The sequence below is a fragment of the Zeus faber genome (assembly GCF_960531495.2).
Source record: "Zeus faber genome assembly, chromosome: 7".
NCBI lineage: Eukaryota > Metazoa > Chordata > Actinopteri > Zeiformes > Zeidae > Zeus > Zeus faber.
Genome location: NC_137203.1, coordinates 30,905,037 through 30,925,989, shown reverse-complemented (window position 1 = coordinate 30,925,989; position 20,953 = coordinate 30,905,037). Strand labels below are relative to the sequence as shown.

Here is a 20,953-nt window from a genome sequence, read left to right as displayed (position 1 = left end):
AAATTTGACTTATTATGGAAGAACTCATCACTATTTGATTTAATAACATTTTCTCCTTTTTCAATTAAAGTCTTTTACATTTAGCTGCAGGAAGCTGCATGTAGATTAAATTTCTTTAAAACAACTGTCCATGTTTGCCTCTAAACCAGAACTTTGCATTGTTGTAACTCACTGTGTTGTCTGTGGAAATAGAGCTGCACTCTCAGTGATGGGCAAGCGACCGCTTGATGCCATGTGGGGCAACAATGACGAAGAGACGTAATGACAACTTTCTGTGATTATTTATTCTTTTCCGGGTCCTAGTTTTCCGATCCGTTCAAAGTCCGTGAAACGCATCATGGACTCCTATAGTTTGTATGTTACGATTTCCTCGAATCCCTCAAAGTTCGGAGGGACACAACGCTGCATCTAACACCGGGTTAGATGCGAACAGAATGCCTTTATTTACAAAAAGAGAAAAAGCGATAAAATATCAAACGAAAAGCACTGCCAACATCAAGCAGGTAAGACGATAAAGTTATTTACACACGTGCGGTTTGTAACCACTACAGACCGATGGAGTCTACAACAGGCCTCGCACAATGCAAATAGGCATCCGGAGCCACAACCTGCACATACTGTATATAACAAATCGGATGATGATGTCACGAAGCATCCTAGTCAACAAACATCTCGCTTCACCACCCGACAGGAAGGTATAGAAAGTTTGCGTAGTCCTGTGTGGTGTCGTTCGAGCAACCACACTTGTTTTGGTAATTACCTAGACCCAGGTCTAGCTAATCACCCAGGACCAGTGTGGCCGTAAGCCTGACGCTCGTTAGGCCAAAGAGCAACAGGTAAAATCCCCATCCCCACACACACACAGGAGAGGAGCCCTTGTCATGACATGTTGTAGATCTGCTCCAGGCTTGTTCCACTTGCTACGATTAACTGGTGTGTTTTCTACTCCATTGTCTGTGTTTCTGTGTCGTAGGACCCTCCAAACGGCACCGGGTGGTGTGTGGCAGGCAAAAATGCTACATCCTGCTACTTTCCTGTTCCTGCTCCAAATGCAGATCCATATGGATCAAACACGATGTCCTGGTTCTAACCCTCAACCATGTGGTGGTCGTGGGCCAGACACTTATTAACCCAAAAAATGCCAAGCAGAATAATAATGTAAAAAATCCGAACAATAATATAATATTTTTTCATTCTGGTATTCCAAAAAAAATTCAAGAAATTTTAAGTAATTTTTTTAAGCACTAAACAAATATGATAAATTTTGATCAATGTGATCTTTATTCATTCAAATATGATATGCTGCAATATTATTCTAAGTCACTAAATCGAAGTCTGCTTATATGACTATATATACGACGATATATATACATAGATATTAAACGAGAATATTTTATTTATTTAAGGTATTAATTATGTTACGATTTGAATAACAAAACCAGGTGGAATATCTCTGGTTTCCAATGATCGCATTTCTTTTTTTCAAGAACTTCAGCACAAAGGGCGCTATTTTCAAAGTAATGCAGTAGTTTCTGAGTACAAAATAAAAGCACTTCAAGCACCTCTGGCGATTTGAATGGCGTATGTTAATCTACAGTATTGTACATGTATAGTGCGCCCCCATGTGGAAAATTACATACAGTACACACAGATACACGTCTTTTGACCCCACTCACTAATTATGGAAAAGATAAGTGATTTTCTTTTGGGGTTTTTTTACATTTTAAAATAAACAAAAAATAAATACAAACATGGATCAAATATCCTGCAGTACAAAGAGTTGAACAATACACAACAGCTACCGTCGACACAATGCAGTAGAAAAGAGAACAAAATGGGAGAGGATTGTATGTTTTACAACACAAATTAATGCTTCCTTTTTTAATCACATATAAAAAGCACAACATCACCCACTGTCTCTCTCATTAGCTGAAACCCGGATCCGCCAACAAGTCCAGATATACTGTAAGTAGGTTCAACACAAACAAAAGCGAGTGTATGAACAATTTGGCCTAAAAATGGAAAGCCCTTTATGAAATGCAAATCCCTTAAAGCAAAGAAACCACTTACAATGTTGCCATGGACAATAGGCCCATAGGCCCCAGAAAATGTGGCGGCTGATTTATTATCTGGCCACAGTCAGTCATACATGCAAGAAGGGAGATATGAAATCATGTGCAACGATTACAGCGATGTCCTTTGAGGGGTTAACAAACAATAAAAATTGATTAAATATTATTTACCAACAAAAACAAAATCACAGAGTTACAATAACAAAAATACAGAACAGGTCATTTCTTAAAAAAAAATAAAAAAATAAAAAACAACCAACGCCAACGTCTTTTTTTTAAACCACGAAAAGACCAACAGGTGTACCCGACAGTTCACCATCTCGATCATTGACACAATCGAAAAAAGCAACAAAAAAAAACCAAAAAACAAAGAGTGCCTTCAAACTTCAAACACAGTCTATAGTCAGCTTTTATTTATAACATAATACTGCATATTATTCAGGGATATGTTTAACTTCGATACCCTGTGTCCCTCATCCAAACCTCATCATGTATACCATCATTTAATCCAACATCCATCTACTAAATATATCAATAATGAAATTATAGGCCAAATAATAACAGTATGAAAGTATAAAGGCCCAGCAAAGTAAACCAGTTTTCAATATATGTACTTTTCCCCCTTTTGAAACATCTCATGCACAGAGGGGTTTCAATATTTGTTGAGTGGTTTGAAAAAAACAAAAAAACATGCTGGATATGACATATGTGTTAAGTCATAGAAGCATTAAATCACTGTCATTCTGATTCTGTCATTAAAGTTATAATGCAACATATTGTATGACTATTAATGTATAACATTCGCCGTTTCGGTACACGCATGTAAAGTGTCAGTGGTTAACATAGTATGATTATCAGAAATAATATATTTTCATCACTAGCCATTTCACGACATCAGCTGCAACAGTAAAGCTCGCTTCACACTGAATCCGACAAACGACAAGAACAAAGAAGTTTCGGTCCAACAGTACTCTCGGAATTGCGTCAGCCAAGTTCTTTTACGGAATTGGGCTTCAAACTAAGTAAATAAGTCATGTATCCACCATATTTACGATTAATAAATCTTTTTTCATATAAATAAATTGTATATATTTTTTATTGTTGTTCCCACTTTGCAAACCCAATATAAAGGGAATTGTAAACTCTCATTCGTGAAAAATGGTAAATATCCAGCTGATCTTGGTTTGGTGATTTCAGGCTAGGATTTGCTGTGAATTAAGTCTAAAAGGGACTAGTAGGGTAAAGTGACAAAACACAAAGACAATAATATTGACATTTTTCCATTTGAATCCAACAAATTCAAAGGAAAAGAAGCGCTTTCCCCAAATAATAGGAAACTTTGGAAAATGAAAGGTAACTCAAGGTAGCACAGGCACTTATTTTTGTTTTGTATAAAGTAGATCAGCTCAAAGCCATAAGGACAGACAGAAATAGGAAAATACCACAATAGACTTCCTTTTGTTTTTTTTTTAATACCTTGGCTCTCATCTTATAGCCTGTCCATGTTTCTCTCAACTGCCACTTAACATTAGTTTTGATGTCAGTTCACGGGAGTAAGCAGAACTAGAGCTGCTCCCGTGTGGAAATACTAATTCCCTTCAAAGAATAAATAAATAAGTAAATAAGTAAATAAGTAAATAAATAAATAAATAAATAAATTAATCGATAAATAAATAAATATCACATATCACACCATTCGAATATGGTTCCAATTTGTTTACATTTTGTTTAAAAAAAATAAAAATAAAAAAAATCAAATAACATACTTCCCTTTAAGTACATCAAGCTCTACTGCCACTGCCCACACAAAAGAAGCCAGAGACTGTTGCAAGTTACAGCTGCATCTTCCACAGATCAACATGAACACTGGAACACAAGATACACACAACACACACACACAAACACACACGCACGCACGCACGCGCACACACACACACACACACACACTGCTCAGAACTGAAAATACTGCCACTCAGAATTCATGGAATTCAAGCAATGTTCACCACCACAAATAATAAAAAAATAAAATAAAAACCTGGACTCGAGAATCGGAGGCACGCATGTAACAAACAAGCCTGCAAAAAAAAATAAAATCCTAACAACCGTACCAAAACCCTACATGTGCAAAGATGGGCAATATCCGCCAGGCTTGAAAAGGGGGGTGTTGTGCCATTGCTACTGGAACTCTGCATCTATGGCAAAAAATGACGGAGCGCTGAACCAAACCAAAGGGGGGGGCTGAGCCTATTGCTCTGTTAGTTCAGGATTGACAACTCGTTCCTGAAAACTACGCCGCAATGTTAGTTCCATAGGGGACAAAAGCAGCCGTACCCTAATTGTAGCCGTTTTGAAACATATCTCGGCTGTTGTTATATATATATATATATACATACATACATACATACATACATACATACATACATACATACATACACACACATATATACATATACACACACACACACACACACACACACACACACACACACACACACACACACACACACACACACACACACACACACACACACACACACACTCATACATACATATATATATATTTATATATATATAATTTTTTTTGTTTCGCCATATATAGGAAAAGTACATTTTCACAAATGTATTTTGCGAAAATGTGAAAATGTGATATGCGATCTGAATCTAAGGTTATCTATGTTTGGATATTTGACGGTGTTGACTTCTTTGTTAACTCTACAAAGCCACTTTGGTGGGTAATCGGACAAAAAAATAACAATAATTGGTGAAATTGGCTTATTTTTGTATCTGCTTTGCCAGCACGGGCCACCACAAGTTATCGTCCACATCAAAAAACTACACTCAAGGCGTGTTCAATCGGGAAGGGGCCTTTCCGTTTCCCTCTCTCCTTCAACGATTGGGGCCTAGAGGCCAGTGAGGTCCACGATGGCCTTGATGAAGATGGTGTCATCCCGTATGTAGGAGTTTTTGGAGTCCAGCTTGGGGAGCGGACAGAAGAGCGGGCACCCGCTGGCGATGTTCATGTCGCTGACGGGCCTCTGGAAGGAGGAGGAGGAGATGTCGGGCCGGAAGGCGTCGATGATGTGTTCTCGGTTGTTCTGGTCCAGGAGCATCAGGGTAACCTGGAAACAGGGAGAGGCGATGAAAAGTTTGGCTCCTTTTGGAGATTCGGCTCTTCATGAGTGACTTGGTGAAATGATTTGTTTAATTTTCTGACTCCTTGTTCGTTTGATTTCGGTGGTGTAATGTCAGAACAGTCAGTTCAGCTCTGAGCTGTGAATGGAATTCTAATAGGAATTATTACATTCTGTCAAATTCGAAAAAAAGTCAGGTTTTGTGTTCCCCCTCAAGATAATCGGTGAGTGGCTGTTTTGGGATTTGGGCTTCATCCATGTATTCAAACTGGAATAAAAAAAGAAAATAAAGTCGAAAATGAAATATCGGAAGACGCTGTCATTGCACCACGGGGTTTGTTTTACCCTCTTAATTGTACATTGCGAGCCGCTCTGCCAGACCAAGCACATCTGGTACCTACACCGGTAGCAGGAAGCTGACATTATATCTGGGTTTGTATCATAGACGGTCATTGAAACATGACCGATAAGGTTCAATTTTGTCCGGTAAAATAAATTATTGACACCGGAATGAGTTTTAGAAAAGTTACAGGAGCCCCTTTCCCACTTGAACTGAAAGCCGTAAATATACTGGCAATGTTCCATATTGGCGTCATGTAGGAATGGGAGCCGATGTTCACCACCCTCGACTTTTATCATTTACGGAAAATTGTGTGTGTGGGAATGGAAGCAGTAACATTTCCGTAAAGTAGGGGTGGAGCCGAATCCAAATAAAGTACAAATAATGGGGTTTTAGGAATATTTATCTTGTACAAATAGTTAATTAAAATTTTGTTAACATTTCAGTCTCTCCTCCGAGAGCGACTCAGTCAATATATATATATTTTTTTCTTTCCAATATATACATGTTTGTTTCTTGTGGTTGTTTTTCTTTTGTGGACGGCATTCAATGAACCAGGTCGGATCTGACCTCTACTGCCTCCACCAACTGGGCCAGGTTTTTATTTCTGAATAGAAACATCCCAATAAAGACAGATTTTTGTTAACGTTAATGTTTTCCTCCCCCACCTCCGTCCCAACAACTGTATGGCTTTCTCATTATCTTATTGCGCCGAATGCACATGAGATGATTTTTACCTTCTGGTTGAATGGCCACTTGAGGAGTGCATCGCTGTGCCCTCTCATCACCACAAAGAACAGGGACAAGTGGGTGCTGCGCCCCGTTCCGTCCCCGTTCAGGTAAATCCGCAAACACATCTTGTAGCCGTATTTACTGGTGTAAAAAGCTAGTGAGGAACACACAAAATACAGCCGCAGGTTATTCACCAGCCGGTGACTCAACCGAATATGGGGAATTCATTGGCTATTCAAGATTTGTGTTACCGGGTGAGAACATGGCGGGGGCCCTGCCAGCCACGGCATCCTGCCTCTTCTTGGTGAAGTCGGAGATTTTCCACACAAAGACACCGTCGAACGTGGCGGCAGACATCTCCCTCAGCTTTCCCTCCATCTCCACAATGGACAGGTCCCTCAGGCCCACGGTCCTCTCCAGCTGCCGCACCTGCAGCACATGCCCATGCATTCACACAACATGCCTGGTGGGTGGTTACATTTCAAACACTGGCTTAAAATTCCCTTGATGTTTGGATTGAAGCATTTGATCATATAATCTAATGGTTCTGCAGAATGATCGCAGTCATGTATGTATGTGGACACCCAAACATCACACCCATATGTGCTTGTTGAACATTTAATTTCAAAACAATGGGCATTAATATGGAGTCAGTCACCCCTTTGCTGCTATAACAGCCTCAACTCTTCTAGGAAGGCTTTCCACTAGATTTTGGAGGCGGGGATTTGCTTCCATTCACATACAACAGCATCAGTGAGGTCAGGCACTGATGCCAGGAGATGGGGCCTGGCTCGCAGTCTGCATTCCAATTCATCCAAAAGGTGTTGAATGGGGTTCAGGTCTGGGCTCTGTACAGGCCAGTCAAGTGTTACCACACCAGAGTCAGTAAAGCATTTCATTATGGACCCCGCTTTGTGTACAGGGTCGCTGCCATGCTGAAACAGGAAAAGACCCTCCCCAAACTGTAGCCACAACTGAAACACAATTCTCTAGAATGCTATTGTATGCTGTAGCATCAAGATTTACCTTCACAGGATTAATGAGCCTAGGCCAAACCATGAAAAACAGCCCCAGATCATTATTCCTCCACCACCAAACTTTACAGTTGGCGCTATGCATTCAGGCAGGTAGCGTTCTCCTGGCTTCCATCAAACCCAGATTGGTCCTTCAGACGCCAGATGGTGAAACGTGATTCATCAATCCAGAGAATAAGATTCCACTGCTCCAGAGTCCAATGGCAGCAGCTTTTACACCACTCCAGCCAACGCTTGGCATTGCGTATGGTGATCTTAGACTTGTGTGCAGCTGCTCGGCCGTAGAAACCCAGTCCATGAAACTCACAAACAACAGTTCTTGTGCTGACATTGCTTCCAGAGGCAGTTTGGAACTCGATAGCGAGTTGTGCAACTGAGGACAGATGCAACCCTAACCCTAACCCTAACCCTAACACCCAACACCACAATTTTAACTGCAATAGCCAACAGCACACATTGGGCACTAGGGTTTTCGGGGATGGCAGGTCCCTGGCGGGTCGGTGTGGGGGCATGGTTGGCCAGGGGGCGGCCGGCTGGGCTGAAGTCCTGGTGGCTTGCGCCTGGTGGCTTCAGGTGTGCTGCGACCTGGCTAAGCTGTGGAGTGCCACCTGGCGGTGTCTCTGCAGCCTTCCGGGGCTCTCCGGGGCTCTCCGCAGCCTTCCGGGGCCCCTGGGAGGGAGCTAGCAGGTGTGGGTGTGGGTTGGGATGTGGGGGGCAGCTTTTGCTGCTTAGGCCTTTTGCTCCTGCTGCACAGCTTCTCTGCGGCGGGTGCCCCCGGTTCTGGGGGTGGTGGAGGGCCCGTATATCATGCGGCCTGCTGGCATCGGCAGGTGCCCTGTACTGAGCACACTCTGCTACGTGGATGGGCACTCAGCGCTTACGGCAGGTGGGGCATCTGGTCAGCTTTGGTGGGGCGGTCTCGCCTTTAGGCGGGCCGTGGTTGGGCATGGTCCCACCGGCTTGCCGGCGGGGCAGGCGGCCTGGGCAGGGTGTCGGTCTGTGAGCGCGGGGCCAGGATCCGGGCGGGTGTCCTTGTGCTCCCTGGGACTGGGTTATGCTCCTTGGGGCCGGGTTTGGGCGTTGCTCCACGGCCCTCTGGCTTCTCTGGGGGCCCAGGGGTCTTCTGTGACCGCAGGGCAGGGTGCTCAGGGCTTTCCTGCAGCCGTAGGGTGTCTATGCGGCTGCGGAGCTCGGGGGTGCTTCAGGACCCTTTCCGCTGCTTGAGGCACCACGACATAATACCGACCTTCTACATCAGAACCAATTGGGATAAGTCATGTACTCTCACCGGTGGACACCTTACACACGCACGCACACACACACACACACACACACACACACACACACACACACACACACACACACACACACACACACACACACACACACACACACACACACACACACACACACACACACACACACACACACACACACACACACGAACACACACACACACATATCCAGACCACCAGACCTGCTTGGAGTGCACCCCAGCACCCTCCTGGTTGCATTCCTCTCCTTTCCGCCCTCATTTACTGCCAGAACTATGACAGGAAGAGGCCACGTGACCAGTTGTAGTTCCAGTTTTCCTGGACCTAATTCACTGTTTTTCAATACATGTTGTCATCCAGTGTTCATGTTTTTGTGTAAATGTTGTTTGGACCTATTTTTATTTGTCTCACCCGTGGTGATTCTCCCCCTCTTGGAGTACTGATCAGTTGTTTATAGACCCAAACATGATAAATAGTTCTCCAAAGAGGGGAGTTGGTGGTGGTTCTCTATAACCAGTAACTGTGATCTTGTCATCTTATAGGTCGTCCACAGAACAGAGTTATTGCAGAAGTTCTTGATGATTAAAATTAAAAATGAGTTACATTGCATGTTGAGAACTTGAACTCCACTTGCAGAATAACTCTGTCCTCGATGCAATGGCATACAAATACTCTGTGTTGTATGCCCAGCATGCTGACAGCACAGGTTACATAAAAAAAACAAAAAAACAAAACAGTGCAATGTTGAAATTCACTGAGCTCTTTAGTATGACCCACTCTACTGTTTGTCTAAGCGACTGCATGGCTATATGATCGATTTTATGCACCTGTTAGTAATGGATGTGGCTGAAATACTGTAGCCAAACCCATAAATTAGAAGGTGTGTCGCCGTGCCTGGCATCCGTGGCCCGGGTTCTTGCGCCTGTGGCTCGTCTTGTGTCTGCACGTGGGGGTGGGTTGTATGTGGTAGGTTGTATGTGATAAATAGTTCTTAGAAGGTGTGTCCGGCTCTGCCTGCTCCTTGCCTGACTTGTTTGCCTTCGCTGACGGATATCCTGGCTTTCATGACCCTGGTCTGTTTGTTCTAATAAACCCCTGCTTTGTGAGTCAGTGAGCCTAAAAGTTCTCCAGAAAGGGGGGGGTTGGTGGTGGTTCTCTATAACCAAAAACTGTTTATGCACCTGTTAGTAATGTCTTTATGCACCTGTTAGTAATGGGTGTGGCTGAAATACTGTAGCCAAACCCATAAATTAGAAGGTGTGTCCGGTCCATGCCCGGCGCCCAGGTTCTGCGCCTGGGGATCGTCTTGTGTCTGCACGTGGGGGTTGGTTGTATGTGAAAAATAGTTCTCCAAAGAGGGGGGGTTGGTGGTGGTTCACTATAAGCAAAAACTGTGCTCTTGTCATTTTACAGGTCATCCGCAGGACAGAGTTATTGCAGCAGTTCTTGATGACTTAAGAATTAATAAGGAGTTGCATTGCAGGTTGAGAACTTGAACTCCACTTGCAGATTAACTCTGTCCTAGATGCAGTGGCATACAAATACTCTGTGTTGTATGCCCAGCATGCTGACGGCACAGGTTACAAAAAAAAAAAAGATGGCACGCTGCTTGTTGTTGAAAGTCACTGAGCTCTTTAGTATGACCCACTCGACTGTTTGTCTAAGAGATTGCATGGCTGAAATACTGTAGCCAAACCCATAAATTAGAAGGTGTGTCCACACAGTTTGGGCTATGTAGTGTATCTGCCCACTTGGCAGCAATTGCACATGTAACCTTTGTGGAATGGGATATCCGCCCTCCAGGTTTTTTGCCTGTTTAAGAGCCTCGGGTTATAGGGGTGGCGTCAAAATGTCCTATGAAGCCCTTCTGAGATCATAACTGTGATTAAGAGCTGTCCAAATTAAATTTGACCCGACTTTCCCAGTCACCCACACCTCATCACTGTCTCAAAGGAAGAGCAGAGGCAAGCAGCCATGCCAGGAGCCTTGAAAAGCCCATCTCTTCGCAGAGTACACCCTCGAACTTGGGGAGCAGCCTAGCCATCCAGCAGAGAAAAACATTTTCTTCTTCACAATCTTGTTCAGTTCTACAGTATTAACTTTTCAGTTGTGGAAACTTCAAATCTTTCAATCCAAACAAGAGGTGAACTCTGAATAACGCATCATTCCTCTGACCATAGCATTTTTGCACTTTACTCTGACAATAAATGTTACATCTATTATCTGAATGCAATTAGAACCTTAGTAGGAAATACACAAACAGTAATGGATATGCAATACACAGTGGCACAGTCCACCACTCACCTTGTTGTTGAGGATCTCTATTTTGTCCTGATCCAGTCGGTGCTGGCGATTGTAGGCCTCCATGGTCGCGCCAGAGCGCTCCATCTCCCGGTTGAGAACGCACACGATGTTCTCAAAGGTGCCCACCTTGAGCTCTAGCTCCTGGCAGCGGCGGCTCAGCTCCACAACCTTAGTCTTCTCACTGTGGAGCTGGAGCAACAGGGCGGCACCCAGGGCGCTGGGCAGCGGCGTGAAGGAGGTGGCCAGGGCCGGGCCGGGTGGCGCGCACGCCCCCTGAGCGGGGGTGTGTGCACCGCCCAGCTGGCTCAGCTTGTGCTCCAGGTCCCGCAGCGACTGGTGCAGTTCCTGGAGCTTGTGGCTGGCCACCTCTAGGCTCTGCGGCTGCAGACTCTCCAGGCTGACCTTGATGCCCATGATGAAGTGTAGCAGCAGGTTCAAGTGTTCGTAGGAGCACGCTCGCTCATGGTCGTGGATCTTGTCCTTTTCTACCTTTCGGTGGGGAAAACAAAACGAGAACAAAACCAACAAAGCAGAACATTCCTCAATGAACATGACCGGGGTGAATAATCTGGTGTATAACCAACGACACATTTTTTTTTTTACTTACAAGAGGCAACTTGAGACGAAAATGGCTACTTACAGACATATCGCAGCCAACAACATGAAATCTGCATGGCGCTTTAAATTTACTGCAGAACTTAATATGGTCCACATACTGGAAAGAAAGACATACCCTATAACAAGTGCTTTGGCTAGTGAACGGTGTACAAGCTACATCTATAATTCGTGTGTCACACCGATCTCCTTCACAATAAATGTCTCTGTTTAGAAGGTGTACCTTTTCTCTGGGTATCTTTTTCTTTGCACAACCATCGCAAATCATTGGGTACTTTGGACATATTTCATCGTGAGCCTAAGAGAAAGGAAATACAGAATTTATTACATTTTATATTATTTATTGATTAGTGATCAAGTGTTTGGGGTGTGGGTAGATAAGCATCAGATAAGTATAATATACTATGGATGTGGCACAATGGGCTAGGTATCATACTTTCCATTATTTTTTTAATCAAAGCATTTCTCCCTTTGTGATTCATTCGGTATAAATCAGAGATAACATTGCAGCCTTAGGAGTTACATATTGATCAATTGTTGCTTATTCTTTAAAGGTGGACAAAACACCCAAGAGCTCCTGACATCAAATTACATTTTTAGTAATGGATGAATGATAGCTCCAAATGTCAAGATTAACAGGAGTTTCAATTCTCATGATTGAGGCATTTGAAACAAGGTTCAAATGTGATCAGATCTCCATACACAGCCCTATAATAAGAATGAGGAAGACATGAATGTGGATTGCTTTGCATAGGGTGGATTGATTGTACAGTATGTTTTGAATGACGCCAGAGTACAAATAATGGGCTTATATTTAAAGGATGGATTTAATATTTGTCAACCCAGGCATTATTAAAATGTTGGTTCCCATAATTTATAAACTGTTCATCGCACAACCGTGCCAAGTGTTTTATTATTAACAAACTTAACACTCTGCTGCAGCTTTTCACTGTATTTAAATGCAGTCGAACGTATGCAAACCGTAAGAAAAAGTGTAGTCTCCTTTTTTTTAAAAGGGCAACTCACAATATAGTCACACATGGCTTAGTCTGTTCTGAATAAAAGTAATATAAGATTTAACTTAAAAGTACTTTTTAAATGTACAATTTCTGCAGTACATTTAGAACGCAACATGGGCTACAGTAGGTTGCAGATCACCAGTAGGAAGTGGCATAACTTCCTGTTTCTAGTTTCTCAGCGTTAGCACAGATGCAGCCAAAGCGGTTTGTGATATTCTTTTTTCCCAGTTGTGGCGGACCAAGGGGCGTGGTCAAGCACTGGATGCAGATGACAGCACGGTTCCATTTCCCATGGTCGCCAAGCTGCCTCGAATCAGCCTTGGTCAGCCCTCGATGCAGGGAGATTTGTTAATGTTCGTCTGTCTTGCAGAGGGGATCGGCCTCGAGCCAGGCTGGAACGTCATTCCTCCTGGGCCCGAAATCATCATTATTATCTATAATTTATACTTGTGGTCGGCGAGCCTTTTTTAATCTTCCTTATAAAAAATTTCTTGCCATGTTGGCAAACCACGGAAAGAAAGACTCAGTTTCCCTACCTAAAACCCTACCTGCGGGCAGAGACGCCCACAAGTGGCACATGAACAGGGACACAGGAGGGGCAGGGCGCATAGTGAAAGGCGCCCCGGAGCCAATCCACTGGCTGCGGGAATGCCTCGCGGACCTGGAGGTGGAGCGGGACTTCCTCTGCTGCTAATTGGAGCGCGTCCTCACCAGCGTGAGAGCCCTGGAGCACGCTGCGTCCGGCCGCTGGCCGGTCGCTGCCCACCGGCAGCCAGCCAGAGGACCAGACCCGCGTCCGACCCCAGGACCCATGCAGGATTCGCCGTGTCCCCAGCCCGTCCCAATGGCCCGGAGGAGAATGTCCAGGGGAGCGCTAATTAGGCCGATTCGAGGCAGTGGTGGGGAAGGGAACCGTGCTGTCGTCTGCACGCCCTTGGTCTAGCACACCAGTATAACATATAAAGACTGTCTGACTTAGATCTTTTTCAAAAATCTTTGAAAAAAAATTGTAAGAACATCTTTTAATACATTATCTTTTTGGTAGGATAGCAGCAGTCAAAAAGAATATACTACCAAAAATAAACAATATATTTTCAATGACCACAGTCCAACCAACAGTACATTGGTTTGATAATCTAGACTCAATAATCAATACAATCTATTGGCGATACAAGAAACCGAGAATTAAACTAGCAACACTACAGAAAAACAAAGACTGTGATGGCCTAGCAGCGCCAAACTTCAGATACTACTATTTGGCAAACCATCTACAATTTATAATGAAATGGTAACAACCAGAGCGACAATTGGCCCATGGATGGTGAGACGCTGAACAAACTGAATGTCAGGAGTGATCGTTATCTGATCTCCCATTTCTTACTGAATCAATAAGGAAACATTATTGCTTTAAAAACCCATTCACTGCAACAACTCTGTCAGCCTGGTGGAAGTTCAACAAACTCAGTGGTCACACTCTATCTCCAAATAAATTCACTCCAATCTGGCACAACCTGGATTTTCTGATAAAAACAGACCAATCATTTTCAGATCTTGGAAAAGGCAAGGAATTACTCATCTGGAATACATTTTTGTAAACAATTTGCTTATATCTTTTCCAACCTTAATCCAAAGGTATAATATCGGTGGCCATGGCTTCCTTCAACGACAGCAATCTCTAAAAGTTAAAATCGAATTAACGATCAACATCCTACAACCACCTCCGATGATTGAACATCTTACTCATATCGGCAATTTAAAAAAATCCCTTTTCCAGAATCTACAAAATGTTCTTAAAAACAGACGACACTTTATCTTTACCTACCATGGAATGGAAAAGAGACCTTGCTGTTCCAACCGATATCAACCTGTGGAAGCCTATTTGCAATAACACCTTTTTTATGACCCACAATTCCAAAATGCAACTCATCCAATATAAGATTCTACACAGAGCTCATATAACCCAACACAAAATGTTCAAAATGGGTTTTGTGGATAAAGACGTTCATTTTCATTCATCCCCTAATACCAGAGATCACTACTTTCATGCCTTCTGGCTCTGCCCACCTATCCTAGCATTCCGGATCAACATCACAGAGAAGCTATCAACCCTTCTGGGTCACAGCATTCCAGTCCTTTATGATTTTCCATGCTTTCCTAAGGCATTGTGTGCAGAAGATGCCTTGCACGGAGGGGAGGTGGCAACCAATGATGCGTTCCGCTGTCTTCACCACCCTCTGGAGCACCTTGCGATCAGCACCGGAGCAGCTGCCGTACCAGGCAGTGATGCAGCCAGTGAGAATGCTCTCAATGGTGCATCGGTAGAAGCTGGTGAGAGTCCTGACAGACATGCCAAACTTCTTGAGTCTTCTCAGGAAGAATAGGCGCTTTTGGGCAGTTTTTATTGCCGAGTCCGATTGCCTGGACCAGGAGAGGTCATCACTGATGGACACACCGAGGAACTTGAAGCAGGAGACTCTCTCCACTTCAGCTCCGCCGATGTGGATGGGGGTCTGACCCCCCCCCGCTGTCGTTTCCTGTAGTCCACGATCATCTCTTTAGTCTTGCAGACGTTGAGAGAGAGGTTGTTATCCTGGCACCATGTTGCCAAGACGCTGACCTCCTCTCTGTAGGAGGACTCATCGTTGTTGGAGATGAGACCTAGGATGGTGGTGTCATCCGCAAACTTCAGGATGGTGCTGCGCGTGGCCACACAGTCATGTGTGAACAGGGCGTATAGGAGGGGACTGAGTACACAGCCTCCCGGGGTTCCAGTGCAGATGAGGAGACGTTTCCCATTCTCACCACCTGGGGTCTGCCCGTCAGGAAGTCCAGAATCCAGTTACAGAGGGAGGTGTTAAGACCAAGGATCCTGAGCTTGGGAACAAGCTTAGCGGGCACCTTGTGTTGAATGCTGTAATCTACAAACAGCATCCTCACGTATGTGCTGCTCTTGTCCAGGTGGGAGAGGGTGGTGTGCACTGCCAGGGCGATGGCTTCTTCTGTAGATCTGTTTGGGCGATATGCAAATTGAAGGGGGTCCAGGGTGTCAGGAAGGGAGGAGCAGATGTGGGTTCTGACTAGCCGCTCTAAGCACTTCATGATGGTAGAGGTCAGTGCTAAGGGGCGATAGTCATTCAGGCAGGGGATAGGTTGTTTCTTTGGTACCAGGACAATGGTTGTCTGTTTGAAGCAGGTGGGGACTTTACTGTAGACTGGATCAGGGAGAGGTTGAAAACGGAGGTGAATACCTCCGCCAGCTGGTCGGCACATGCTCTGAGGACATGGCCTGGAATGGCCATGTCCTCCATCAGGCCCTGGAGACTTCCGAGGGTTTACTCTTTTAAGAGCTCTCCTCACGTCAGCCATAGACAGGAACAGAGGGCAGTCATCCTGGTCCTCCGCTAGCCTTGCAGCTGGGATGGTGTTGCTCACCTCAAACCGTGCGTAGAAGGTGTTGAGCTTGGGCTGGGCATCACTGCTGTTTCTCCCTTTGTAGTCTGTGATGGTGCGCAGTCCACACCACATGCGTCTGGGGTCAGGGCTTTGGTCGTCCGACTCTAGCTTGTAGGCTCTTTTGGCATCTCTGATGCCTTTCCGAAGGTCATATCTGGACTTCCTCAAGGCCTCCAGGTCCCCAGAGCTATAGGCGGAGGACCGTGCTCTGAGCGTAGCACAGACATCACCATTAACCCAGGACTTCTGGTTGAGGAAAGTCCTGGCTTTGACTCTCGGGACGACATTATCAATGCACTTGGAGATGTAGGCTGAGACAGAGTCCTTGTATGCATCGATGTCCCCATCAGCTGCAACACAGAACATCTGCCAGTCTGTGGTTTTCGAAACAGTCCTGGAGAGTGGCAGTGGATTCCTCACTCCAGCGTTGGATTGTCCGACAAACCGGTTTTCCTTGCTTTAGTTGTTGTCTGTAGGTTGGTCGGAAAATAATTGAGGTGTGATCTGCCTTACCAAAGGCAGGGCGGGGGAGGGGTTTGTAGCTGTCCCGTAGTTGTGAATAACAATGGTCGAGAGTCTGATCACCCCTGGTAGGAAAGTTGATATGCTGGTGATATTTAGGCAAAACTTTCCTCATATTAGCCCCATAAACAATAGAAGCTGCCTCAGGGTGAGTGTTCTCCAGTCCATTAATTACTCCGTAAAGGTGCTCTAACGCGCATGTTTTATCCGCCTGCGGGGGTATGTAGACTGCCGTGATTATAGCGGAGCTGAATTCCCGCGGGAGGTAGAAAGGACGGACTTTTATAGTTAAGAGCTCAAGGTCCGGAGAGCAGTGTTTTGAAAGTACTGATATATTCAAACCCCTGCAAGAGTTAACCATAATGCAGACCCCACCGCCTCTGCGTTTACCTGACTCCGTGGTTCTGTCGTGCCGGTACATGGAAAATCCAGCGGGAGTAACGGCAGAGTCCGGCACCGTAGCGACCAGCCAGGTTTCTGTGAACGCCAGCACACAGCAGTTCGCTATGTCCCGCTGGAACTTAATCCATGCGTGTAGTTCGTCCATTTTGTGTCTATACGCCCGCGGGACTCAGGGGTGACTTCGGGGCCTTTTCCGCTTCTTGGAGGTGCTATGATATAATACTGACCTCATATACCAGAATCAATTGGGACAAGTCCCATACACTCACTGGTGGAAATATCACACGCACATAAAAAATATACATACATGCGTACTCATCACAGGCACACATACACCACCAGCACCTGCTTCGAACACACCCCCAAGGTTACATTCCTCTTCTTTCCTCCCTTATTTACTGCCATAACTATGACAAGAGGAGGCCACGTGCCGAGTTGCTGTTCCAGTTTTCCTGGACTTAATTAACTGTTCTGTCGAAACATGTCGTCATCTGACGTTTCAATGATTATTTTTTTCCATGTATATGTTGTTGTTTGGTTCTATGTTTATTTGTCTCACCCATGGTGATTCTCCCCCTCTTGGAGTAGTGATTATTTGTTCATAGACCAAAACATGGTAAGATCGTTCTCCAAAGAGGGGGATTGGTGGTGGTTCTCTGCAACAAAAAACTGTGCTCTTGTCATCCCATCGGTCGTCCACAGGACAGAGTTGTTGCAGCAGTTGTTGATGATTAAAGAATGAATAAAAAGTGGCATTGCAGGTTGAGAAGTTCAACCCCACTTACGGACTGATGGACTTGTAATGGCATAAAAATACTGTGTTAAAAAATACAACCTTATTTTTGTTGAATGTTTGCCCAGTTGGACTGCATCTAAGATAAGCACAGTGAGAAGCTGCACCAGAGTAGTAAGTTTCTGTTCTGGTTGTGCTATGAACAGTTGGAAATGATGGGAACCAACATTTAAATAAGGCTTGAACTAAAAAATTTGCCAAACTATCCTTTAACATGCAAGGGGATTGATTCCTCCTGTGTGTTCACTGGCCTTACCTTAATGTTTTTTAAAAGAAATGGCTCTTTGCAGTACTTGCAGTTGAGCGTCCTCTCTGGACACTCTCGCTCATTGTGGCGCTCCTGTTCGTTGGCCCTCATCAGCTCTTTGCAGAAGGGACAGAGAACGATCATGAACTCACAGTCTGCTTCGTGGCCAGCCTGGGGGTGATGGACGACAAAAAAAATCCATGTTTATCCCAGGACGATATAGTCGAGTTTATGGGATTTACGGTAGAAATCCCCATTCATCTGAAAACCGAGGTAATGACAGGTAAAATTTATTTAAATTCAATCCCAGCACTTTCGATGAGCCTAATCTAATGTATATACCTACATCTGTCAATCTATCGTGCACTAAGCATAATATAATTTTTTTTTATACATGATAGATGATACACAAAAACCAAACCCAAGTCAATTCAAGTAGTCAATTCAAGTCATTTCCCCGCAATATGATCCATAAACATAGAACCAGTATATTAATGGGAAATTTATAAAGGTTTCAATAACCCATTTGACAATAGACTCTTTTTTTGGGCTTTGGAGACGGCACTGCCTGGCGGGAAATACCTTACATGGTGTATATATTTGAACACACCTGATATTATTTTTTTTTACAATTACTATTTCATGTTGCATTGTAGTCAGTCCCTTGAATGTGTTAAAGCATACATACCAATAAAGCCTGGCTGTGAAATCATTAAATAACTCACTCAAACTCGCTCTAATAATAATATTATTATAATTATGATAATATTACCCATTACCCGTAATTCTACGAATAGCCCAACTTTCTTCTACAGTGCCAACATATTATGCTTAGCCATTATCCCCAATTGTTTATAAACACTTGACACACTTGACACTCTGTGCTGATAGACAGAGAAATGCTAAACAAACAAACAAACGAACAAACAACCTCATATTCTTTGATAGTTCCTGTCCATGTGCACCCTTCGTTGGGACAGACGGCTGCCAAGGCTTCAATTTCTCTTCGGGCGGCATTGTCTGGGAAAGCCTGGATGGAAAATACATAGACAAAAACAAGACCTTGTCTTTAGGTTAGATTTGTCTCTGGTTTGATGATATTAATATTTATGAATCATCCATTACATAGTAATTATCTTGAAAATTAAATAACTACACCTTCAGAACAAAGAGTAAAGAAAATGAAAGGAAAAAAAAAACTTACAGCACCCTGCTTGAGAATGGAGGTGGGCTCCTCAAACAAGTCTTCTCGTATGCAAGCACTGCACTTCTGTGGTCCAGAACTTAAGGAATCCGTCCAAGAAAGAAAAAAAAAGAGTTACAATAACAACTAATAACAACATTAACCATCGACTGGATCAAAACCATACTCATCCCATCGGAAAGACTGGGCTTTGTAGAATAAGTCAAAGCAAGTTAGTTCTGTTTTTTGTCTTTGCAGCTGAGACAAAGACGAATCTTTTTGATCAAACCAAGGTCGTCATGGTGAAACGGAGGTGGCCACGATAAAAATAAAAAATAAAAAATAAATACAAACTTTCACAACCGGTAAGGGGGGCAGTGAGAGCGTCAGCCTGCGCCTGCGAGCATCTCGCCACAGAGGACATTTGACAGAGCACCGGGCACCCGGATCGGAGGGGGGGAGAGCGGAAGCCAGGACGCCTCGCCGTGCTGGAGCTGCGGCAGCGACCGCGGCGATGCCCTCACCTCACGGTTCTGTGGAAGCAGAAGGAGCAGAAGCGGTGGCCGCACTGGGCTTGCAGGGGCCTGCGCAGGACCCTCTGGCACGAGCTGCACAGGTGCTTGTCTTCCAGGCTGTTGGCGAGGACCTTCCTGGGGAAGCCCGGTTTGTTGCCTTCCAGTGAAGATGGTGGAGACGGCTCCTGTGCAGCCATTATTCCCTGTGCAGAGGGGTGTGTTCACGACAGCGCACGCACGCGCACGCGCACGCACACACGCACACACACACACACACACACTGGTGATGCAAGACTGGCGAGCGCGTCGATCGCAGCGAACGGACCGTCCAAAATGAGTCGGGAGTCGAGAGTCGTGAACTCTGGCCAACGAGTCGTTCGTTTCGCGACGCGGTAACTGCAGCACGGACAATATACTTGGACTTGAAAATAATTACCGAGGACTACTTTTATGTTGTACAAAAATGCATTTTGGTATCATTCATTTTGCATAGCGCTGATTTGCATTTTACATCCAACCACCGCACAAAATCATTTTGTTCGAGGTAAAGTACTTGGTGTTCTTCACATACATTTGGAGAGAATGATGCAAATGGTTTTTTTATGAGACCAACTCTGCATTATTCAGCCTCAATTCACAATCTTGACAGAATGGATGTGTGTGACAATTCCACGCGCAACAGATCTTAACCGACTCTAGTTCATCGTTGGCTCAGCGTGCATTAACCCACTGGATCACGCGAACGGAGGGTCGGAAAATCGAACGACTCTTAAGACTCGTGAAGAACCGAATCTGAAAAAAGAGTCAAACCTTTCTTCACGAACACAATACACCAACACACAACTATACATACTGGATTCCTAGGGCGCTCTTCGACTGTGGTCCGAAATAATAGTGTTTTTTTCACAGGCGTTACTCCATGTAAAAGACATTATATTCCCCAAAGGGGCCGGCAGAATACATATTTTATGTGTGAAAGAAAGAAAATGCCGTTCGGGATGGTTGTAGAGTGCGCCGTCTGCCACTTGGGGGCACCAGTGAGCGTCACGAAGCGAGTTCTGTCCAGCCAGTCATGCTGCATTGAATGCGATGGAGAGATGGGAATTTTCCCAGCTCCCAACCTGGAAGGACCGTTGACGTCAGCTCTCAAGTCCTAAAAGAAACGGGTTTGCTTTGGTGTCACCAACACCAGAGAGCTCCTATGCATTCAAAACATAGTGAAATACCTTCGATAATACCGAGTACAATTTAATATACGAATAAGGAGCAAGACATGTATAGAAACTATAATGTGACAGATCACTTATTTTTCAATTA

The 20,953-nt window shown here is 44.4% G+C and overlaps 1 protein-coding gene across 1 annotated transcript; it reads right to left on the bottom strand.

Moving 5' to 3' along the window:
- Positions 1–4,972: 4,972 nt before the first annotated feature.
- On the bottom strand, positions 4,973–19,833 carry LOC307232232 (TNF receptor-associated factor 2-like; the record flags this gene model as incomplete). The annotated part of the gene is made up of 10 exons (XM_080003154.1): positions 4,973–5,191; positions 6,281–6,429; positions 6,527–6,704; positions 10,888–11,372; positions 11,524–11,602; positions 11,726–11,800; positions 17,948–18,109; positions 18,870–18,968; positions 19,143–19,221; positions 19,646–19,833. The coding sequence occupies 10 exons, from the start codon at positions 19,831–19,833 to the stop codon at positions 4,973–4,975; spliced, it is 1,713 nt and encodes a 570-aa protein (XP_079859280.1).
- Between the last annotated feature and the right edge of the window lie 1,120 nt (positions 19,834–20,953).